General features: G+C 37.4%; 1 protein-coding gene and 1 non-coding gene across 3 annotated transcripts in view; both read right to left on the bottom strand.

Moving 5' to 3' along the window:
- Nucleotides 1–25,683, bottom strand: part of Acat1 (Acetyl-CoA acetyltransferase 1) — a 175,609-nt gene that overhangs the window by 32,753 nt on the left and 117,173 nt on the right. For both annotated transcript variants that reach the window (XM_089236469.1, XM_089236470.1), the window contains exons 9-10: nucleotides 13,585–13,698; nucleotides 8,361–8,425 (exon numbers count right to left, since the gene is read on the bottom strand). In XM_089236469.1, the coding sequence (XP_089092595.1) occupies nucleotides 8,361–8,425; nucleotides 13,585–13,698 (179 nt within the window). The remainder of the gene's footprint in view (nucleotides 1–8,360; nucleotides 8,426–13,584; nucleotides 13,699–25,683) is intronic.
- Nucleotides 16,154–16,225, bottom strand: TRNAA-GGC (transfer RNA alanine (anticodon GGC)). The gene has a single exon. It is a non-coding gene; the product is annotated as a tRNA-Ala (tRNA).

The following is a 25,683-nucleotide window of genomic DNA, read 5'->3' as shown; positions in this document are numbered from 1 at the left end:
TGCCCCCACGTTAATATTCCTGAGGAACTTCTAACATATAGGGGGATGTGCTGGAGATTGCAATTCACCAAAGTTTACAATCGGACCACTGTTTATGACATTTTGAGGTACCCCCCACAGCCAGAAGTTGGAAGTTTTAAGGTGCATCCTGTCAAAATGGGTCATCAGCAGCTGCTTTGCTGGTATTGCAATGTGCATCTTGATAGAAGTTCTATCCACACACTGATGCTGTGAAAGTGCCGAAACGATGTGGTTGCACAAAATAGATTATACTGCTGGCCAAGTACAGCATCATCTACTTGCACATTTTACACTACTTGCACTTTTTTTCCTTTTGCGAAAGAAATTCCCATTGCTTTAAGAGTATCCATGTAAATTTTCAAGTCATTCTGACCAGTACTTATTACATAGTTTTGGAATCAAAACTTTAATTATAATCACCCTGCATATAGCTGATTATTTTTCATAAATATGTTATTATTATACAGTAGAACCTTGATTAACTGGGCTTACCATGAAAGTTTAAAAAAAACAACTATTGAATATTAAGACTGGGAGATATGCAGTAGGAGATGTGCTACTTCTTATGGGAAAGAAAATGAAAATGTATGTGAGGTAATGTAACAACTAGTACACTAGTCTTTGCCCTTGAAGTACAGCTGGTGTCTTTATTGGATTATAGGACCACCTGCCCCTAGCATGATGGTGTCCCTACTGTTGCTGCTTCTTTGTGAAGGGAAAAAGAAGCCTGTGAGATAATACACCACTACATTTAGATGTGTGATGCAATCCTTATTCATGAATTTGCTAAAGATAGAGCATCAGAATGTAGGCAAAGGTTAGAAAATGTTGTAAGAATGAAAAATTTTGGCTTTTGTATATAACTTTAAATAACTAAGATATTTCATATGAAAAATATACATATATTCTGGCCACTTTTATGAGACTTTTTGAAAAAAACCACTTATAAAATCTTATGTCATTTAAAGATATACCATCAGAATGTACCCCAAGGACATAAAATGTGGTAAAAATGAAAAAGTTTGGCTAATAATGAACCAATATATTTTTCAAGGAAAAAAATGATATTTAGGCCACTTTTATTTGATTTTTTGAAAAAAACCACTTGGTTAAAATCAAGGTTTAAACCAAACAACCCTGTAACAAACTACAATTAAATATACGAAAAACTAAATATCAGTGCATAAAAACAAGACAAATAAATAGAGGTACAGAAATATATACAGTCAATCCCGCTTAGAATGTTTTCCTGCTTAGTACAACTAATTTTTGTGAATTCAACTTTTTTTATATATTTGATAATGTTAATTTTCCCGGATACAACATTTAAATTCTTTGCCATTCCCGCTAACAAAGTTTGGAAAATTCACATTAGGCTTTTTCCTCCCTTTCTAATCAGCGTACTTTTTTCACATTTTTTTTTCATATAAAACAATGAAAATGGTGATCATGTGTGTGCTAGCGTTGAAAATTTTTTTTCATGTTCTCTCACATTGTCCAACAATAGTATATAAAGGTAATTGTCCTCACCACTGTTCAAATACATTGTTGATGGAAGTTATGTCTCTGAATGGGAAGACTATTAGATAAGAACTATTAAAAAGTTCTCATAAGATTTCAAAAAATGAATATTCCCATATTGCTGTTATAGACTATTGCATATAACAAAAAAATAAATGGCAGTCTTTCTCATCCACTTATGAATCTATTGAAACAAAATCAAGCTGCAAAAGAGTGGCATTGACACAAAACATACACAACTTGACAGATTTTCAGACGCCAACATCAAGTATCATTTAAAAGCAGCTTTTTCAGATAAGGAAAATCAGATTTCCCAATTGTACTCCTTGGAATTTGATCTTTCACAGAAAAGCCAATATGATGCTTTTGGGACCTTTTAAATTTCGGAAAATGAAGAACTAAAAGTATTAGGTATTCTAGTAAATTGCTCAGTTTCAGGTGCATCGTGAACAGTTCAGCGTCAACTTTAGTGAGGGCTCGGCACGTTGTGCGAATTTAAGAAAATATTCAGATCAACCCAAGCTCACAGAATCTATTGCCGCGCTGAAGACGCACTCCTGCGTGAAAGGATTCACGCAACGCGCCGAGTCCTCGCTAAAGTTGACGCTGAACTGTTCACGATGCACCTGAAACTGAGCAATTTACTAGAACCCATGGACTGGATAAAAATTGACTCCTTAACATACACCGCAATGGAAATGAGGAAGGAAAGAAACAAAGTGCGCCAGATACGGAAGTTTGACAAAGTGAAAAAGAAAATCGAACAGCCATCAATTGCTACGGACCGCATTGTTATAAACATGTCCGACAGAGAACTCTCAACGGAGGAAACGTCTATCCTGAGCAAGGGGGGAAATTTCGCCATCACACCACTGGCCGTCCCAGTGGAGAACATCATTGCGAATGAGGAGACATCAGAATCGAAACATCAAGGATTCTCAAAAAGACACCCAAGCCTTCCAGCAAAATCAGTGCAAAACAACGACGCGCAATCAGGAAACTTGCAGATCCTTCGATTATCATACTACCAGCAGACAAGGGGAACGCCACAGTGGTGATGAAAACAACAGACAACAATGGAAAGATCAAGCAACTGCTTCAGCCCAACACCTACAAGAAGCTACTTAAAGACCCGACTGCAGGACTAGTACGCCGTACTAACGTCTTGATTAAAAAATCGGCCTTAGACAATGAGATCAAAATGCGCTTGAGACAGTCTGAAGCCTTACCACCCCGACTTTATGGGCTCCCCAAGATACACAAAGTAGATGTACTGCTTCGTCCTATCGTCAGTGCAATAGGATCGGCTACTCACACTCTGGCCAAGCATCTAGCCACTCTACTTCAATCCCTTGTGGGCAACACTTCTTCGCACATCAGAGATTCATCACATTTCATCCAGAAAATAAAGGATCTCTAATTTTCTCCATCAACCCGTATGGTCAGCTTCGATGTGGTGTCGCTCTTCACAAAAGTCCCTCTCAAGGACGTCATCTCACAGATCAACGACATGTTCCCACATGATATAGTGAACCTGTTTCGCCACTGCCTCACGTCATCCTACTTCATCTGGAATGGCAGTATATATAAACAACTTGATGGTGTAGCAATGGGCAGCCCCCTCAGTCCGGTGGTGGCCAATTTATTCATGGAGAGATTTGAAGCTGAAGCCTTACGGTCTGCCCCACTAAGCCCTTTGGTATGGCTTCGTTACGTAGACGATACATTTCTGTTATGGCAGCACGGGGACCTCGAACTACAAAGTTTCATGGAACATCTCAACAGCATTCACCCAGCTATAAAGTTCACAATGGAAGCGGAGAAAAATTCACAACTAGCGTTTCTGGATGTTCTGGTGAACAGAACTGACGACAACCGCTTAGGGCATAGCGTTTTTAGGAAACCGACGCATACCAACCGGTACCTCCACAAAAACTCCAACCACCATCCGAGACAGAAGAGAGGCGTGATAAAGACACTGGTAAACCGTGCTAACCGTATCTGTGAGCCGCAACATCTCGACACAGAACTGATCCATCTACGGAAGGCCTTCAAAGCTAACGGTTATTCGGTAAAAGAGTTTCAAAGAGCCATACGACCGCGCCTGGAAAATAACAACAATAGTAACGAAGGAAATCGGGAACCCCGAGCCAAAGCCTATTTACCTTACATCTGGAAGGTCACCGATCGAATCGGTAAAGTTTTGGAAAAGTTCAACATCAAGCCCATTTTCAAACCCACCAGAAATTTAGCACAATCGCTATGCTCGGCAAAAGATCTGAGAGACCCGCTGTGCATGGCAGGTGTCTACAGGATTCCATGCTCGTGTGAAAAAGTATACATAGGAACAACAAAAAGAAGTACTGCTACAAGAATAAAGGAACACCAGAGGAGCTGCCGCCTGGGTAAAACGGAAAGTTCAGCCGTTGCAGAACATATGTGGGAAACCGGCCACAAAATTAAATTTGAAAAGACCGAGATAATATCGTCGGAGGTGCACTACCATGCTCGTCTTCATAGAGAAGCCATTGAAATATTCAAGCACCACAACATGAATCGAGAGGAGGAGATGATGAAGGTGCATCCCACTTGGGTCCCGGTACTTCAGCGCCGCAGAGAGTCGAGATGTGCCCCCGATGAATGCCAGAGAGAAAATTACCTCGACAGCCAATCGGCGCACAACACATCCACACAAGCCAACCAATGCGGTTCTTCTGCGGCCGATCAAGTCTCAGAAATGCATATAAAGAACAAGTCGATGTACGAAGCCTTTCTCGCTTGCCGCGGAGACTTATGTCCAAATAACCTCAGATGATGCCTGCCACAGATGTGGGCGAAACGTCAGGAAGAAAATCTCCTAGACCATGACCTAATAACCCGGAAACCGTTTGCAAGTCATTCAATCAACTAATTCCTTTAAGCCAGCTGGAAAGACTTTTTAGTCACTTGAGGACAGTGTCTGTATTATGTGTGTACATTTGTGTATTATATGTTCGTATTTGTGAAATTTGCTCTTGTGCTTAGGTTTGTGAATTGCCAAGTTTATTCAGAACTGGAATTAATTGTGGTCAAGTAAAGTTGAATAGGCAAGTCAGTTTAGAAAGTGTAATTATAGGCCGAGATAGACTAGAGTCTGGGGAGAGACGCTGGGGGGAGGGGGGGGGGGGCATGATGATGATGTCAATTCATATGTACACATATACATTAGATCAGCCAGTTTTGCTTTCGATGCTGGGGGAAGGCATTGGCACCTCCCCATATTTCCGCCCACGATAGAATTTCTGTGAATGATAGTTTTAAAAAATATATACATTCACCTGTACATCTCCTGTGACAATGTAGCTTCGGACCTCTATATATATATATATTTCTATATACAGGGTGCATAGCAAACGGGGGCGGGGTGGTATGGTATCTTACTGGCGAACTGTTGATCTTAGAGGTATACTTCGAATTAGGAAAAAGTTTTTAAGTAACGTGTAGTACTCAGATATATATCATTCATGTTTCAAGGAGTTGTATACTTGTTAAAATAATGAAACTAATTTTTTATACAGTCCCTGTGTGCCCCAAAACTTAATTAGAAAATTGTTACCCTGTCTCTCCTGAGGCCAAAAAAATGCCATGTTTCTAAGTGCAATATTCACCGAGATATTCAAATTCGAAAAACAGGAAATTTGGGGAAAAAACCAGCTCTAAATGCGGAATTTATCTACATTTAACTATGAAGGCAGTTGGAATACTGTTGCCAGATGCAGTTTTGAAAAGATTGAGTGCAGCTGTATTGAATTCCTGTTTATTATTACAAATGTGTCAGAATCTACAAATTTGTGAAATGGGTGTGTTTCTGAATGTTTTGCTGCTGATGTTTGTATGCCAGTGGCTTAAACTGTTGACAGAAAAATCAAAGTCTTTTCTTTGAAATGAAGTCCTCTTCATTTTTTATCTTCATTTCTCTTGTATTTTTATCCTACTATATATACAGTAAAACATCGTTAAGTCGTCACCCTAATAAGTCGTCACTCCGGTTAAGTCGTCATTTTTCTTCAGGCCCTTCCAGCTCTCATAGACAACAATGTTATTAAACCCTCGTTTACTTGTCGCTAATTTCAGTTAACTCGTCACTATGAAAAAGTTTGAGAAAGAGGAACAGACTATTTTTATGGCTCCCATTAAAAAAAGAGGGCTTGTTAACAGCATTGCCATATGCTTAAAAGTCACCATAAAATCCTATATACCCAAACGGAACAGTTTAAGTAACGAAAGTTACGATGGGGAAGTTCATTTGCCGACAATAAGGTTTTTGGAACGTTAGGGACTGTTCGAGCTAGATCTCATTCCTATATGGGATCTACTAGAGAAAACGCGATACACCCAGGCTCTGTCGCAAGAAGCCCTGTAAGCACTTCGGACCACCCTCTCCCCAGGGGTGGACCAGGGCATCTCCGGCAAAACCAAAATTTATTGATACGTCAAAGATTACATATAGTGCAAGACAATAAAAAATTATGTAAATCGAAAAATCAAATTAATCAAGTTAAGGTCGAAGTGCAACACGGGCACGGGTAATAAATAATCATAGAAAGCATGGACTCTACTAATTTAGGACTAGAAATTTAAACAAAATATCTTTGTTGAAAAAATTAGACATTCTTTCCCAAGTTCAGGTCTTCTGTTTACTTTTCCCTGCCCAGGGCCCCTCCACCAAGTCAAAAGTGTTCGAGATTACTTTGTAGTTGTATCATGAACTACTGATGAAGAATTAAAACGATAACATTAAATTTTATGTATATGTAAAATTAATGTGCAATAGAGAGTTCTATTATGAAGAAAAGCTACTTATTCTAACAGATGCTCCGTTAGTCTAAATTAAAAATTACTGGTATGAATCAAAGTGTACAGTACATTTTACCACAATAATTTAAGTAATAAGAGATAAAAAAGGTAAAAAATTGCTGTTATTTTTTCTTTCGCAATTTATAAATTTTATTAATATTGTTGTTTTGATTCCAACTTTATTAAATGTCATATTACTTTTAAATTTATAAGTTTTTCGCGACATTGCACATTCAAAACTGACGACACTCCCCTTAAGCCGTCCTAATTTTTTGATAACTTGAGGTGACGACTTATCAAGGTTTTACTGTATATCTCGGAACCATATATATACAGGGGGGTCCATAATTAAAAGACCCTATTTTAAAGTAACCTGCAGGCAAAACCAGTCATCAGAAAATTGCAAAATTTTGTGTAGGACTTCATGAAGTGATCGGAATTTGTTTCAGTGGGAAGAAAAATTGGTTGCACATGTTGCCACCAGAGGGCGGTTTATTAAGAAATGAAATATTTAGGCATATTTTACAATTTTAACAATTGTTAAACACTTTTAAAATTTTTACGGCAAAAAAACATGTTCCACATGATGGTGATCATTTTCAGATACCAGGTGATATTGCAAGATGGCATGTTCCACAACTGAACGAAGTGTGTGCAGAGAAATATTCAGCACATGGCGTGAAATACTGCCTTTAAGATCAGGGAAAGTTCTTGGATTTTCACAACTTACCAGACGTTTCAAATGACCCCAAAGCCAATAAATTGGATGGACTAAAGTCCGGGGATCGGGGAAGCCATAGATTAGAGAAGTGACGGCCGATGACACGTTCTTCTGTAAAATGTGTTTTAAAAACATTTTTCGTCTTTCATAAAGATTGTGTCTGCAAGGCTGTGATGTGCTTGCAGAGCCGAAACAATTTTGTTCTGTAACAGCAATGCATAGCTTCCCGTTGATCGAACTTGTCACTGGACCTGTAGAACGGAATTCCTTGTAGAAGTAGAAACAAAGAATAAACGATGCAGTAAATCCACGCCATACTGTCACTTTTGGTGAATGAAACAGAACCTTTAAGATAACATGCAGATTTTCTGGTTCCCAAATTCGGCAGTTGTGAGTGTTGACTGCACCATCCAAGTGAAAATGCGCTTCGTCTGTCCAGAGGATATTCCAAGGCAATTCTAAATCGACCTCAACGCCAGCTAGAAACTGCAGTGAGAACCGGAATCAAACATCATAATCATGTGGAAACAACCACTGCACAAGTGAAAGTATGTACGGATAATATCAGAGGATATTCTGCGTGATCTTATGGACAGTTCAACGTGGCCTATCCAATGCCTATGCTACATGCCTGACACTAGTGCTACCACAAGAATTTGGAGCTCTGTCTTCTTCCACCTGAAGCAAAACCTCCTGTACTGCATCTATAGAAACTGGTTTTCTTCCAAAACAAACAGTCAATGATCCCATGGCTTCAAATTTTGTTATCATACTTCAAAGGTTTTTAACATTCATTGGACCTTCTCGAATCCTCTTCCAAGTCTGATAAATGTATTTCCGTAGAGCAGTTACTGCAGAATTGCTGTTTTGGTAAAACAATTTGACCAAGAAAACGTGATCTTGTAAACTTATCGTCATTGTGAGCAGCAAACAGATTGAGAAACAAGATATCTGTGAATGTTTCTAGATTTTACAATAGTTGCTGCATGACATCACATAAATTTACATGTTTACTCTACAGGTATTCAAATTCATTCTCTGGTAGCGACATGTGCAACTAATTTTTTTCCCTTGAGACAAATTCCCATCACTTCATGAAGTCCTCCACAAAATGTCACACTTTTCTGATGACTGGTTTTGCCTGTAAGCTACTTTAAAATAGGGTGTTTTAATTATGGATGCCCTGTATATATCTTTTTAATTAGAAAAACTGTAGATTTTATCAAATTTAACCACAAAATTAGCTTTTTTATAAACTCACTTTTGGTATCGCATAAGAGGGTGAAAGAGGAAAATCTTTGGGACAGACTGCAGCATCAACAAATCCTAACAGAAAAAAACAGAAACTAAAATTAATTCTCACTTGTAACAGATCTGATGTTTATTTCTTGGGGAAAAATTGCACAATATATTTTTCAAATGATCATTTTGAGGTTAGATTAACACTGATTCTATGGCAGGGTTGGACAGTTTCTTCCGAGAGGAAGAAACTAATTTTCCTTCAATATTTTATCATATAAGTTAGAATTTATGCTTCGGATATAGAAAATGTATATTTTTATATAACATCAAATGAATTTAATTTCACTAATTTAATTATATATGCAAATTAATGACTGCATGCCTTTTGAAGAGTTGGACAGTTTCTTCCGCTTGGAGAAAACTGTCCACCCTGCTTCTTCCAAGCAGAAGAAACCAGTCTTCTTTCTGTATTCATCATTTACACTACAATGCAATATATAGCAATATTTACCAAAAATTCTAGCTGAGTTTGTCATGAATAAAACTAAATATAACTGAAAATGAAAAATAATTTTATTATCTAAATAAAAGGAAAAGATTACAAATATCAAAATGTTAAATTTTAAAAAGTAATTCAAAATGAATCTTGGTCTTGATAATTGATGAAAATTTCAGAATGTTATAGTTGTCAGTTCGGAATAGGTTTATTTCATATGTACCTGGCATCACAGTTATAAGCTCTCAACCTGCAATCAAAGTTTTTTAGACTGGTTGTAAAGGACAATTTATAGCAACTAATTTAAAATATGCTTGTAAAAAACAAAACTATCAGATTAAGTTCATTATTGTTTCAAAAATACTATATTTTTATACTTATAGAAAATAAATTCTTACTTGATATTTATTCCTGGACTGTTGTAGTTGCAGATGTGAAATGATGCTTCGTTTCAAACTTTGGAAGGTATTTCCTGTCCAGCAATTTTGATCTAATAAACCCATCTCGCTCTTTGAAGCCACAAACGTGCTTAGAAGCTTCTGTAACCGCTTTTACAATTCTTTTCCCAGCTTGTGTGTGAGAAAGAATTTTAAACTCCTTTCTATCAGTAGTTCCTGTTTCAACGATCAACTCTAGCTCTTGGTTGCTTAAGTTAGTTATGAGAGGTGGCTCCGTTAATGTTGTAGACTGCCAGTTAATAAAATCTATGTAGTCCTCTGCCTCAAAACAAACTTGTGGTGGTTTGAAACCCTTCTTTGCTTTTAACTCTGTTTGTTTAGCTTTTTGAATCCTCTTGCTTGCTAGACATCTAACATGTTTTTGTGAGTCAAACAACATTCCCAAAAGGATATGTTCTGGGTGTACCATAAAAGCACTTTTCTGTAGAGTTGACTAACAATACCCTTAAGATCATCTTCCAAGTACTTGATGCATTGTACTATCTCAAAAAAGTTTTGTGATGCATAAATAATTCTTGGGTGACATTTTATTGTAAACCATGAGGGAGCATAAACTTTCATGGCAAACTCAGCTAGATTTTTCAACTGCGGGGTTGGATCAAGTGATGCAATATATAAAAGTAAAATTTGGTTTGCCATTGTCAGCCATCTTGCATAGGAGATCTTTCCAGGATTTCAGTTTGCCAACTCTTGGAGGCATTCCCTGTAAGTACAACCTGACATATATACCAGAGATATTTCTGGTCGGTGCTCAACTCCTTAAAATCAACGTCTGAAAAAATACAATTTATTTTATTGTATACAACAACTGGTAAATCTAGACAACTTGTTAAACGTTATCCTATTGAACCACTAAAAGAAGTAGGTCCAAAAGTTGGACCGTAGAGGGCAGCAATAACTTTCCTAAGAGGCAATTTGTTTAAATGAAGCAAACAAACCACTGCTTGTACTGGGTGTTTTAAAGCATTTTCGAACAATGAAATTGATCCATTAGAGACTCTAGTATTTGATGCAGTACCATCACAACCAAGAGCTTTAATAGTTTTCTTGTCAATGCAGTTTTCTTTCAAAAATTTTAGTATTGATGACTGTCTTTCCCAGAGCCATTGTCTGGATCTATGCGTCCTAAATGTGTTGAATCTGGTTCTTCAACCAAAGATATGTGTTCTTCTAGTATAGTTTTCCGGACACATTTATCACTTACAATTTCTTTACTCATTGTTTCATTATTTTGACCATCAACATAGAGGGCGATTATTTTTGAGCTGCCAGTTGAACCTTTACGACTATTTGAACTTTACGACCTACCTTTACGATATTTTACCCTTTCCTGAAAAACCTTCAATTTATCAATTACCATTGCCTGATTTTCTGGCATTATAACATTTAAATCCTGCAAAAGAGCACTTGCTAGCTGAGCTCCTGCTCTACTACTGTGTCTAGACTATAAATAAAGCAATTGAAATCAACCTAAAGGATGGGTTGAAAATCGAAAAATATGCATATATGGTAAAAAAACTAAGGTTTTCATGTAGATTCCGGGAGACCTAAATATTACATGACAGATATGATTTTTTCAAGTTAACGAATATTCTAAGCTTTACATTTTTGTACTTGAAAACAGAAGTTTGCTTTATATTTGTTTCTAAAAAAAATTTTAAATCTACATTAGTGACAAAAAAAAAGTTAAACTTTAGGCCCATCCCGGGAGACCTAAATATTCTTCAATTTCACTGAAATATTGACCACACTGAGAACTTTTTATTGACTTGAAATTTTGAATTTCAAAAAAAAAGTTTTTCGTGATACGCCCTAACATACATTTATGAGGTTTCAGCTCCTGAATCCCAAACTGTGTAGTGTGTGTGTTGCATATACAGACTATCCCACTGTATTCCTCATTCAGCCGAATTTTAATCTGATTTGAATATCTGACCATGATAGCAACATACAATCCAACTGGCCGGTGTCTGATAACTATCACCCAAGGCTAATTGGGCTTTGTGGTGGTGTTCTGTGGTTTTCCCACTCATTTCATCTACTCTCAACCACACATTTGCCACTGTCGCATGCTAAAAAGCCACTTCTGGATACTAATAAGCAATTGAAACCTTTGGGCATCATGATGGAATCTCATTATGAGGATCCAGGTTCGAAACCTGTTTGCATGACAATGGTAGTTGGTTGAAGTGTGATTGTGTGTGTGTGTTGGTGGAATAAGCCATACGTGTTAAGTAGCTCCTTCACTCGCTATCCCATGCCCTTGTGTGGGAACTCAGAGCCACCAAAGAATGTGAAAGCAAGAGTTGTCATCGCTGTCAGTGAAATCTTCTGCATCTCCATCCTCTGGCAACGTTTCTTGGGGAAGGAAGAGAGGGGTAACCGATTGCTGCTTTATTCAATCTGATAATGGGGGAGTGATCTGTTCTCCTGACAACTGGAGGTAATTTACCATGAAGTTGCTCCAGGTTGTCCACAAGCAATCTTGTGAGATCCCACAGAATATTGATTGAGGTATGATCGTTGGACCATTGCCATTCTGCAATACCACTAATAGATTAATTCTACCCTCAGAGCTTTGCCACATGGAATTATCTCGTACGCATCGGCAGTCAGTTGTGTAATTGTAATGAAGTAGACTGCTCACTGCAATGCACAGGCATTTGCTGTGGTTTGTCTTTTTAAACTGCTCAAGGTCGGTAAGGAACGGAATGGTGTGAGAAAAAATTATTTTTTCTCTGGCCCATTCCACTGGTTTCAGATTAACCCTGGGCAGCACCAGGTTAATGACCCTATCCTTGCCCTCCGGATCATCCTAGAACCTCTGCCACCTTGTCCACATACTTCCACAAAAATGTTGTGGAAACCCAAAGTTATGAACTAATTCTTGGGAAAAAAAGACAGGTAGAATTATCATCATTCTATCGTTTGTAGAATAGTTAGATCAAATGAAAATTGGTGAAAGAAAAAAAATTGCCACTTCAAGAGATGGGCAATTTAACTAAATAAAAAGATTTAATCAAGTTACTTTTGTTTTACAAGAACGGACATTTTTTAAAATTGGGACATATGGTCAAGGCATATATTGAAACTAAATGATAGTTGCACACAGGTCAAATGAGGTCAAAATCAGCATCCTTGTGAGTGATCAGTGCTCCAATATGAACTTTTTGCTTGAAAAGTGCTCTGTGACTTAAAAAGTTTGGGAACCACTGTCCTAAACCATTTGATTAAAAATATTCAATGGCAAGGCAGACATGCAAGAATGGCACAAAGCATCTATGTAGTGATGAATGTTGATATTTCCCAGAAAGGGGGGGGGAAGTGAACCTACATTGGACATAATGCTAGTACTGTACAATTAAAAAACAAACTAAAGAATTAAAAAAAAACTGTAATAGCTAATCCCTTTGAATACTATCACAACACCCCCAGAGTCAATAGAGCCTAGGGACTAAAGCCACTTAAAGTCCTCCTCTCCTCCAAGAAACTTTGGTTATGTTACAAACCCACCAATTATATTCAAACAATGCAACTCTCTCCCTGTATATGCCCCTGCAGGTCATACAACTGTGCACATGGGATATCTGGCAACAAAAGAACCCACACTCTTATACCACCTACTTCATAGTGGAGCTTCTGCACAGCACCTATGAGTAATTTCTCCTCTCAGCTGTGCACATGTACAACTGCTAGTGCTGTGGGGGTCGCAAACATGATTTTGCTGTCCCCCTCACAGTGCAAGCCAATGATTTTAAAACAGTGTTTTTTTAAAAGAGGACAATTTTTTTCGAGTCCCATCTTGTTTCTATAAAATGTTTTGAGTAAGTTATCACTATGAATAGTAAAAACCACTTATAACTGAATGTTTATTTTTAGTCCAAAATGTTCAAACATAATGTAAATAACAAAAGCTATCATTCAGCCAAACATTGATAACATTTTTCAATTAATTATTTTGTTAATTTGTTTGTGTTAGAAAGTGTTTCTAATAGAAATTCACGTGCAAAAATATTTACTTCCATAACCGTATAATAGAGTACATAGTTTCACAAAGTAATTTCACTTAATTTTTCATGGCTGGTAAGTGGATAAGCTGCTGAAGTAGCTCTCAATCCCAATAGCATCCACTTAAGAGGTTTGACTACATTTTAATAACTTAATATTCATAATTAAAAACAACTTCTTGATGGTATATGAACTAACTAATTGAGGAAGTTCTGACCTGAAATATATAAAAATCCTACATTAATAAGAAGCAGAAAAAAAAAGGCAAAAAATCTACTGACCTACTATTCTAGCCATTGACTTCACTTGGAACTTTTCTGCAGCTACTGATGTCATTAAAACACATGCAGAGGCACCATCATTCAAAGTGCTAGCATTTCCCGCTGTAATTGTCCCTAGAATTTTTTGAAAGAAAACAAAGTTATAACAGTATTTGTAAGAATCCACCAATACTTAGAAAGTATGAGTTGATACCAAATCTTGAAAATTAGTAATAGATAAGTTTTTATCATTTCAAACTGATTGAATTCACCAGAAACAGTCTTTAGTGTCTTAAAAACTATATACAGTGAAACCTTCTTGGGACGGAAATCTGTCTTAAACAGAACAAATATAGTCTTGTGAATAATTAATGCTTTTTTAATCAAAGGAAATCTCTTTAAGAAAGAAACCGTCTAACACAGAAATGAAGACACATTTAGATATTTAGTCTTTTTGTAGATACAAAACCTGCTGAAACCGAAAGAATTTTTGTTAAAGTGCATGTTTTTGTCCTTTGGATGGAAAGAAAGTTAAGACGTTCTAATCACCCTACTTTTGTTAGGAGAACTCTTCCACTTCTTTGGAAAAATGATAGATGGTTATTATCTATCTCAGCTGGTTCTGGGGGTAGGGCTTGAGTGGAAGCAGATTTACTATTCAAAATTTACTAAAAGCTTGCTTAGCATTTCATTTATGGTGAAAATGGTGACTTGTAAGAAAACACTATTTCTTGGAAAAAGTTAGATAACTTCGGAAGAGTAATATGTGAAGGGGACTGAATTATTGTTCACAATTTAGAGATACCATGTTTTGACTACTGCAGAGATTTTCATTCAGTGTAGAGATGGCTGCCAGCAACAAGAAACGCGTATTGAATTTGAACAAAAAAATGGAGTTTGCAGGCGTGTTAAAACACAAAATTAAATGTTACAGAAATGTAGAATCTTTCTTTCACAAACGTTATTGGTTGTCACTGTTTTTTTAAAAAAAGGTATGCAATGTCTCAATTTTTATTTTAAATATAGTGAAACCTCGCTACACAATGATATTCGATATAACAATACCATTTAATATGATAAATCCCTCTATAACAATACTTTTAGGAAAATTTGAAATCATTATAAAATGATATTTTTTATATTTTGTTCAAAACCGTTTTGAATTTATATCACTTGTTTTCCTTCTGAAGGCATCTGATAACATCAATATTTTGCTCTAAAAATCACTGAAAACTAAAATAAGTTATTGGTATTGCTACTTTCTGTGTATACACAAAAGTGCAATGCAAACTTCTTTACAGGCGCAATGCATTTTGGTGAATTTTTATAATAAATCAATCAATTACAATTTTTTTGCGGCGAATAAATACATAAAAGCACATTTTCTGATGCTATTAATAATGTAGATGTAGAAAAGATGACAACCCCAGCATAAATGTGATAGCACGTACGGAAAATTTTGCCTATCGATATAATGATAAATCTCTCTACAACGATATTTTTTCTTGGTCTGCAGAATATTGTTACATCAAGATTTCACTGTGTTAAAAAATTTCCATTTTTGACAAAAGTAAGTGTGCTCATTCTCTATTGCTATTCAGGAGAACGTTTTATATTGAAGTTTAACTATAAGTGCACTAAATATGAAATTTCAAATGTATAGTTCTATTCGAAACAGCAAACATGAAAAATTCAAAATAATAATATGCATGTCTGTTTTACATTCGTTGGTTTATAGAAGTTATGGGGATGTTCTCAAAACAAGTTTTGTAAATAATAGAAATAAATCACTGCGTATATTTTTATGTGCACCTCTATAAAATGGAAATCTGTCAGGAATGGAAAATAATTTCAGTCTAAGACAATTCAGTCTATTGACCTTCCGTTTTATACAGGTTTCGCTGTATTTTGAAGCTAGCAGCCCCACCCCCAAGCAGAAATATCTGCCTTCCATTTTATATACTTACTCTCAAAAACTATAACCACATCATGAGGTCCTCTCTACACTTGAGGCCACCAGGGCATGCCTGGCAGGCCCATGCCTTAAGATGGCAATGCTGCTGCCATATTCTTTTTACAGTTTTTCAAATGGTATTAATATCACACATAACTGCTTTGATTCCCCTAGAATGCAAGGTGACAGCATCCACTGTGAGATGGCACTGTGCTTGCTATGGAAAAAAAAAAGAATGCTATGCACTATGCCCTTATGCTGTCGCCCCTCTCTGGTTTCACTGTAAACAAGTTTATTCCCATTAAGTATACAAATAGTTTTAAAGGATTTTTATACAAGAAAAATTTACTATACCTTCCATACATGAAAATGTATGCGCTGTTATTATCTATTACTTTTCACCATCCAACAGCAGCAAAAGATTCTGGCAATAAAAGATTAATCTTGCTATGTGTGGCTAAGTCAACTCATTTCTTAATTTTGGCTAATATCCAGAAGTGCACATCAGAAAAAGTGATTTGTGTCAACTACTACTCTTTATATACAGAAATGTCCTCTCCACTTGTTAATACAAGATTCATTGAAAGACTGGTTATTTGTGGAGATGTGAAAATTACAAGGAACAAAATTCATCACTGCTCCCACGGGGACTCGAACCCAGGTCTCTCGCTTGCCGGACGAGTGCTCTACCATCTAAGCTATGGAAGCAGATAGAATATTTCAACCTTGTTTATATGTTGTATATATATATTGAAAGGCTCCGTAAATGGATGGTGGTAGCAATCAACTAATCAATAGCTCGTGAATGACATAGACCACCAGATGGCCACATGCATATAGAAATGTCCTCTCCACTTGTTAATACAAGTTGCATTGAAAGATATTTCTTTTCAGTCCATCATTTCTATAATTCTTTCAATGAATCTTGTATTAACAAGTGGAGAGGACATTTCTATATGCATGTGACTATCTGGTGGTGTATGTCATTCATGAGCTATTAGTTGGTTTTAATCTCATCATTTTTAAAATGGGAAACCAGGCCCAAAAACCAGCCCCCCCCCCGGCTTTTGAAAATACACTAAAAATGGTGTATCATTCTCTATTGCTATACAAATTGCCAGACACAAATATATACACTGAAGAGCCAAAAAAACTGGTACACCTGCCTAATATCGTGTAGGGCCCCCTCAAGCATGCAGAAGTGCCGCAACACGACGTGGCATGGACTCGACTAATGTCTGAAGTAGTGCTCGAGGTAATTGACACCACGAACCCTGTAGGGCTGTCCATAAAACCGTAGGAGTAAGAGGGGGTGGAGATCTCTTCTGAACAGCACGTTGCAAGGCATCCCAGATATGTTCAATAATGTTCATGTCTGGGGATTTTGGTGGCCAGCGAAAGTGTCTAAAGCCAGAAGAGTGTTTCTGGAGCCACTTTGTAACAATTCTGGACGTGTGGGGTGTCGCATTGTCCTGCTGAAATTGTCCAAGTCCGTGGGAATGCACAACGTACTGTCACCTTACGTACTTGATGCTTACGTACTTGTCACCTATCAGAGTCGTATCTAGACGTATCAGGGGTCCCATATCATGCCAACTGCACACGCCTCATACCATCACAGAGCCTCCACCAGCTTGAACAGTCCCCTGTCGACATGTAGGGTTCATGGATTCATGAGGTTGTCTCCATACCCGTACACTTCCATCAGCTCGAAGCAATTAGAACTGAGACTCATCAGACCAGGCAACGTGTTTCCAGTCCTCAACAGTCCAATGTCGGTGTTGTCGGGCCCAGGTGAGGCGTAAAGCTTTGTGTCGTGCAGTCATCAAGGGTACACGAGTGGGCCTTCGGCTCCGAAAGCCCATATCAATGATGTTTCGTTGAATGGTTCGCACGCTGACACTTGTTGATGGCCCAGTATTGACATCTGCAGCAATTTGCGGAAGGGTTGCACGTCTGTCACATTTAATGATTCTCGTCAGTCATCATTGGTCCCGTTCTTGCATGATCTTTTTCCGGCCGCAGCGATGTCGTAGATTTAATTTTTTACCGGATTCCCGATATTCAGGTTCCATCTCTCGTGCGCCGACTATAACACCATGTTCAAACTCACTTAAATCTCGATAACCTGCCATTGTAGCAGCAGTAACCGATCTAACAACTATGCCAGACACTTGTGTTATATAGGCGTTGCCGACCGCAGTACCACACTCTGATTGGTTCCATATCTCTTTATTTGCGTACGCATGCCTGTACCAGTTTTTTTGGCTCTTCAGTTTTTATACATACATTGAGTACATGCATGTGCTTTGGCTCCCCCCCCCCCCCGCCCCTGGAAAAGTTGAAATGACGGCCCTGTGGGAAACCAAGCACTGTTTATTTTCATCCTCTCTTCCTTTCTGTTGAAGCAGTTCTTGTGCCTTTGAATTTTGATTGCTTCTCTAAAAATACGTCAAAAATATCTCATGTCGTTGGATAACACTTGGGTGTTGGTGAAGAGAATTTTGTGTCCTTGGTCAGGGCATGCTCTGCTACGGCTGACTTGTCAACCTGACCCCAGTCTACAATTTTGTTTGTGCTTGATTAATCTAGCCAATGTATTGATATTTTTGTAATACCTATATGCACTTCTCCACAACTGCATGGGATACATAATCCCAGCTGCTTTTACTCTGTCCCGTTGATCGTTGACCGACCTGAGGCATTCACTTAGCTTTTTGGTTGGCTTGAAGATGGTCTTCATGCCAAATTTTTCAGGTATCGTCCAATTCTGTCCGTAACTCGAGGAATGTAAGGGACAAACGCTTTTCTGGTTTATGGTTCTTCTACTTTTTGTGAGCCGTTTTATGGATGGCCCTCATTACATCTCCTGCAAAATATCCATTGGCCTGGAAGGTCCTAATCAGACGTAATTTTTCTTCATCAAAATGTTCTGGCTCACAGATTCTTCTTGCCCTTTCCACCAGAGCTTTGAGCAGGATGGTGATTAAGACTCCCAGTGCAAGTATCTGCCCGTGTGCATCTTTTTTCGGTAAACCGCATGGCCCAGTCTGTTGCATTTCCTCGTGACCAGAACATCTAGAAATGGAAGGGTCCCCTCTTCTTCTTTCTCCATTGTGAATTTGATGTTATGATGCATACTATTCAGATGAACTAGGGGAACTCTTCAAGTTTTTCCTCTCCATGACCCCATATAAAAAATGTGTCATCCACATACCGAAACAAGGTTAACGGTTGGTATTGTGCTGTCGCCAAAGTTTGGGCCTCGAATCTTTCCATATAAAAGTTACGACCGGGCTAATTGGACTGCCCATCACCACCCCTTCAGTTTGTTCATAATGTTCACCATTCCAACTGAAATATGTAGTTGTGAGACAGGCATGGAAAAGGTCCATGATATCTTTCGTGAACAGTTGGCTGATCTGATCCATGACATCTCTTAGCGGTACATTTGTGAAGAGTGATGTGACATCAATACTGACCAATATTTCGTTGGGCTGAAGCACTATATCACTAATCTATTCTATAAAATGTTTGGAGTCACTGATGAAGTTTTCCGTTCCACCGATGTGTGTACTAAGCACCATTGCCAGGTGTTTTGCAAGCGAATATGTAGGAGATCCAATGCTGCTCACTATAGGCCGTAAAGGAACTTCTGGCTTGTGCACTTTTGACAATTTATATATGCATGGTGGAACTGCCTCCAATTTACAAGCAGTCTTCTTGATGTCTTCTATGAGAGAGAGAGGATGATTTAATGAGCCAGTTCATCTGACGAAGTATCGGTTGCGTCGGACCCCTCTTTTTTTAGTTTTCTGTATGTGGCCGGGTCTAACAGGTTCTGCATCTTCTCTTCATAATCTTTGGATTTTAAGATGACCGTGGCGTTTCCCTTGTCCACCGGCAGCACCAAGATATTCATATCGGGATTTAAAGATTTGATCGCTCTTAGCTCTCCCGGTTTCATGCTTGGCCTAGGCACTTTTGCTCTCTGTAGAATGTGAGATGTTTCAATCCTGACGTCTTTGGCGTATTCAGTAGAAAGGCTTCGGATTGAAGCTTCCACGTTCGCAACAATGTCCTCCATTGGCCGATTGCAAATTTTCCTCCTTTTGATAGCATCATTGTCTACTCGGTTGAAAGGTCTCTGTCACTCAAGTTTATAACAGTTCTTATCATGTTTAGAGTTTGATGACACTTATGTTGCTCAAACTTCTTTTTCTGTTGGATAGTTGATGAAAACAATTGGTTCTCCATCCCTCTGTAGGTGATAGTGTTGATCTCATCCGAGTCTTCTTGATCCATTCCAATGCTGTAGAGAATATCAAGTAGTTTTTCATCAAAACGAATTAAGTCCCATTTAGTGAAAACCAGATGCGTTCATGCAGCAGAGCCTTCTCACAGCACCGATATGCTTGTTCAGCTGCACGAATGAAAGCTTCATCTCATCATCAGAAAACCTGGCATAACGTTTGAGTCCTGACATCATGTTAGAAAGGTCAATGATGGCAGTAGGCATGCTTTCTTTCTTCCTGAATTTTTCTAACTGCAGATATAGATGGCTCATTTCCTTCCCATAGAGGCGTTTAAACAAAAAAGGCTTTCATGCATCGTGTAAATTAGAATTTAGCTTAAAAAACGTTGAAAGACGAAAACTGTACTTCACGTCGGCCAAAAAACAAAAAAACTTTTAAGCTAAATTCTAATTTACACAATGGTCATGAAAGCCTTTTTTGTTTCATATTATAAATTACTTGAATAATTGTAATTCACATTACATCACTGTTGCTTAAATCTTAAATATTCCTATATTGTCATCCTGAAAATTTAAAAGAAAAACTTTCATTTTAAACCTTTCCCAAGAATTTTTTTTTTTGTTTTCCATATCTGAGCAAAGCAGATAAAATAAATCAAATATAGCTCTTTAAAAGTTGTGTAAAAGAAAAGAACAATAATACCCAACACTAGTGTTTCTCAAACCATGAGTCGTGGCTATAAGGGGCAGGGTTCGCGCTGCCGATCGCCATTGCGCCAAATCGCGACAAAATATTTCATTTGGCGAATAAGTCAAAGATCGAGTTCGCCAAATCGCGAGTGTCCATTCGGCCTCTTGATGGTCAAATCGGCCATTTGACGCATGTGCAAAAGTTCGGAAGTGAAATTTTTGTTGGCCGCTAACAATGTTCAGCTATTTTCGGTACGGTTTCAGAGCAGGGGGGGGGGTGTTGTCAGGGACGATGAACCTCATCTAGAAGCGTCAATAGTTGAACGCACCCTCCCCCCCCCCCAAGAGACTGTATGCAAAAAACAACTTGTTTGAACCCTTCATTCGATGATAATCTTTCCCTCAGCAGAGATGCCGCCGACGCGCTATTGCGCGTCAAATACCCGGAATTTCGGGAAAAGATGCATAAAAATTTTGTTCACGCTTCCCGCGGGACGCGTACTTCCCGAGTTTTAAGGGGAAAAAAATACGGAGGGGTGAAAAAACCCGTGTACCAATTTATTTTATTTTTCCTCCCCGACTATCATGATCGCGATGATGTGTCGTGACCTTAAAAACGAATGAGGCTGACGAAATATCAAGTGGCGTCCCGGAATGAGAGCGGCTTTTATACCGAATTTCCCAATTTCTGAGGGTTTTCCTCCTGTTGGTTATATATCGGAAATTACGGTACGTTCGCGGCTACCCACCCACGTCAGTGACAGCGTATTTACCGCGTAAATTCGCTTCGTTTTCACGAGATTCGAACGGGCGATTCTTCAAAAAAATCGCATTTGCAATCGCAATACAATTTTTCCGAGATCGTTGGAGAAAAAAAAACGGAATCTGTAAAAACTATCATAAATATCCAGTCATCAAGCCGCTATGCGGTCGTGAGTTTCACGTCACGAAAATCGGTGTTTCGGACCCGCTAGGTCGCTAATGCGCAGTGGTGGTAGACTATGAATTCGATTTTCTGAAGTTTTCCAACTTTCAGTTGGCTATCTTTTGAAAAAAAATTCCGTTGCTACGACGCAGAAGCGGCTCTTGGGATACGTGACTCACACGGGGTGCCGCTCCGGAAGGGTCGCAAAATCCGAGATGAAAGTGTGCAAAAGTTTATTTTATAGGAATTGCAGGGTCAATACAAATCTGATATAGCTCCCATATTAAGGCATGAAATTTGTGGAAATTAAATGGTGATAGACCACAGTTGTTGACTATCGGGGGGAGAAAGAAAATCATTCCAGCTAGGAATTGCTCATAAAGGATTCACATGAATCAGAAGATCATCGAATCATTTACTTTAAATTTATTATTGGAGCTAAGGTTTTCTGAAATGAAAACTCTAGACTGATTTATTAGTAAATACTGTATACAATTTGCTTAACTTAATTACATTTGTTTTAAATTAATTACACATGTTAATTCCTCAGTGTCGATGGGTTTCTTTGCAGCTCTTTTCTGTACCAATAGAATATTTAGCAATGAATGTAAAAAAAAACCCCCTAGTTTTATACTATTAAATTAAACTTTTTTGTTAGTAAGGTAAAGTGTCCAAATACCGCCCCTCCAAGCAAAATTGTTGACTGAAAATTTAGAGTTAAAAATAATTTGAGAACTGATTTAAGTAACTCAACTCCATACCTAATCGTGCTTCAAGTGTGATTGTATGGAATGAATTTTTCCTAACCAAAAAAATAAAAAAAAATTTGGGTTTTCATCAAAGGTATCCTAATTCCTCCCCCCCCCCGTTATTATGTACACATTTATTTTAGTTGCTTATATTTATTAGCTATATTATGTATAATAATTAGTTAATATATTAATATATACCTTATATATATAAATTAGTTGTACTTATATTGCTTATATTTATATAATTAGCATTTCTTCATAATAAGGCATAGAAATGCTGACAAGTGATCATACATCAATCAAAATGAATCTAAATCAGGAAAAAAGAGTTCCCTCTGAAACATGATGAGTTTCCCTCTGATACTCAGAGGGGACGAATTCAGCTATAGCAAAAATTGTGACTGTTCCTGACTAAACGACTACAGCTACACGACTGTATTCGCACGCAATATTCAATTAGCGATCTATAAATATCAATCACTAATTTATGAAAAAAAAACCTTTCTCGTAAGGCATAAATATAACTGTTTAAATTTGATTTTGCACTGTAACAACTTATAACAAAAACCATTTTTGAAAAATTAAAGCGTGAATGAAGAGAGCAAAGCAACTGCATCACTGCAAGTAGTCAACTGAATGGGTTTGAAGAGCTTTATGGCACTTTCACAAGATAGCAGCTCTATACATGCAAATTAGATTGGGACGAATCTGCAGCAGGGAATGGATTTCGGGCACTCTCCTCCAAATCTTTGGATTGAACTTGCTTTTAGAAATCAATTATTTGTTTGAATCACAGGGGAGCCCTGTAAATTATGGGGGGGGGGGGCAACTTTATTTTTTTTCGAGAGGAACCCACTTTCACTCACAAAGGACCCAGACTTTGCCAATAACCTGTGTCATGGGACTCAGGTGAATTAGATTGGAGTGGCATCTCTGCCTTAGTATCATGAATCTCATTAAAACACAGTTGCGGAACAGAATAAATGTAAAAAAATATAAATAACAGTATTTCTGTTCCTGTTAATGGTCCCAGCAGGCAACAATTGAATTTCGAAAATGCTTTTGAATTGTGGACAGCAAAAATTATCTCAAATTCTGGAGAACTAAAATATTTTTTTGCACTGTAAAAATTTACATTTTATATTGAACAATTTTTATTTATACATGATTTGCATTTTGATTTATATTTTCATCTTGAACTTGATATAAGTTGTTTTTTAATCTGCATTTTATGACGCGTCAATTTGGCTAAGGTTCTCTCTCATTTGGCTACAACTTTTTTCATCTGATAGCCAAATTGCTACAATTGATAAAAAGTCAGGGTGAACCCTGATAAGGGGCATCGCCAACCTTTGTCAAGAGTGCTGCGGCTAGCTGTCGACAGCTTGCTGATTGCTTGTTTAGTGCTTTGTAGAGGTTAAGAAAAACCTACAAGGGATCAATTGCTAAAAACTGACCGTCCTTTCACTTCATGTCTTATGTTTTTGCTCAAGTTAGAATTTTTTGATTCTCTCAGTCCATGATTTCATTTTGTGCTGAAATTCAACTAACTTAATCGTCATATTTACTACACCTGGTGTTGGTTTGGCCCACTGGACTGGAAAAAGGGGGGGGGGCAAATTCACTTTTTCTCTTCCTGTGACCATTTGCTCTATATTTTGGATGAGAATGGTGCAAGCCAAAATTCACGCTCAATCTGGCTGACCAAGCACAGTGAGTAGTCAATTTTTCCCTTGTTCTGTATTTTGTTATTAGCCACTTTATGATCAAGGACCTAATATTGCGTCCAACCGCCAGTGGAATAAATTCAAACAAATCTGTTTTCCTCTTTCCTCTCCTCATCACCACAAAACTGTTGCAACTATATAAAAAAAAGCAGTTCTTTTCATCTGAAAATGAATAATCTGTCATGAGAAAAAAAATTCTATTCTAAGGTTATTTTTATAGGTCTACGTACTTATGTACATCTACGTACATGTACATAAGAGGGGAAAGAAAATAGGTAGGTGAGGGTGAAAAGAGAAATATACTTCATACCTACTATCTGTAACTATTACAGATAAGAGAGCATAATAATATACTGTTTTCTTACTTTTCTACTTTTTTTCTTTCCTTTTTTTAACATACCATTACATTAGAACAAGGTTATCAAAACTTGCATCATATTTATCTCAGATTCGCCCAACAGAGATTAACCGAATTTCTCGCCAATCGCTTGTGCGCCAAGCGGTTAATATTATTTATTTATCACTTAAGACTATTTCATTAAACATTTTTCTACTATTTTCTTGTTCTTTTGACAACTTCTTGTATTTTGTGAATTATAAAGTGAATATATTTAAACAAAAAATCAGTGATACTGTGCATCAGTGTTGTCATGATTAAAAACCATAGGTATTTGTGGAATACTACTTACACATAAGTGGAACATGGTAGCCATTTGCAAACTGTGCCACAAGATGCTCAGAGATGTCACGTGTTCTATACCCTTTTTTGTCCTTGCCAGTGTCTTTTTTGATACAAGAGAACTATTACAAATGCAGCGCCATGATGATCAGCACATTGCTATTGAGAAAAGTCTGCACACCAAACGCTTGACACATAAGCCTCTCAGTGAGAAACATAGAAAAGCCGTTTGGAATTGGCTGTGAACTGTATAAGTAATGATGTAATTAGTCCTATTGTGCAGAAAATGAAGGTGGTGGGGAAAAATGATTAAATGAGCATGTTTTTGCTATTTGTATAACTAAGATGACTAAGGGGGAAAAAAAAAAACTGCCATTTTCTGTGATAACGAATTCACGATTTAAAAATTTCAAAGTGAGTTTTTCCAGCAAGGTCGACAAAATTAACATTTTTACTAAAACGATGAAATAGCCAAATATTATGAAAAAATACTAATGTCCTGTAAAATGGATAATAGGTTCACACTATGTGTAACTAACAAATATACATATATTTTTAGACACATTATATACTAAGAGTTTCAATTCTCATTCCGCAGAGTGAATGCAGACTTTTGGTACATCCTGTATATTGAAGAAATACTCAAAATTTTTTAAGGGTTCCACGGAATAGCCTTGTAATCATAAAGGGTTCTACGTGAGCTTTTATGTTGGAAAACCTTCCTGTACAGCAATGCTTCTTAATCTGTGATCTGCAACGATGGCATCAATAGTTCATACAGAGACTTGAGAATTTTATTCAATTCTAACTGAAAGAAAAATTATTCCCTTGTTATTGATATTGGTAATATCCAATTATTGATATATTGGTAATATCCAATTATTGATATATTGGTAATATCAAATTATTGATATATTGGTAATATCCAATTATTGATACATTGGTAATATCAAATTATTGATATATTGGTAATATCCAATGTAACATAATCTTACCAAACATATGGCAAGGTACACAACCTTTTCAGTCTGCGGGCCAGATATGTAGTATTTCTGTGGATTGCAGGCTAGAAACTTGTATAAAGAGTGGCCATATGACCCATATTGTTATGGAATACTCCTGTAATTTTGTCCATCCC

Source organism: Pholcus phalangioides, unplaced genomic scaffold, assembly GCF_987345545.1.
Source record: "Pholcus phalangioides strain wild (caught in Gottingen) unplaced genomic scaffold, Ppha-v1.0 ptg000009l_1, whole genome shotgun sequence".
Classification (NCBI taxonomy): Eukaryota; Metazoa; Arthropoda; class Arachnida; order Araneae; family Pholcidae; genus Pholcus; species Pholcus phalangioides.
The sequence above is the reverse complement of the archived record's forward strand: the minus strand, read 5'-3'. Positions and strand labels throughout refer to the sequence as shown.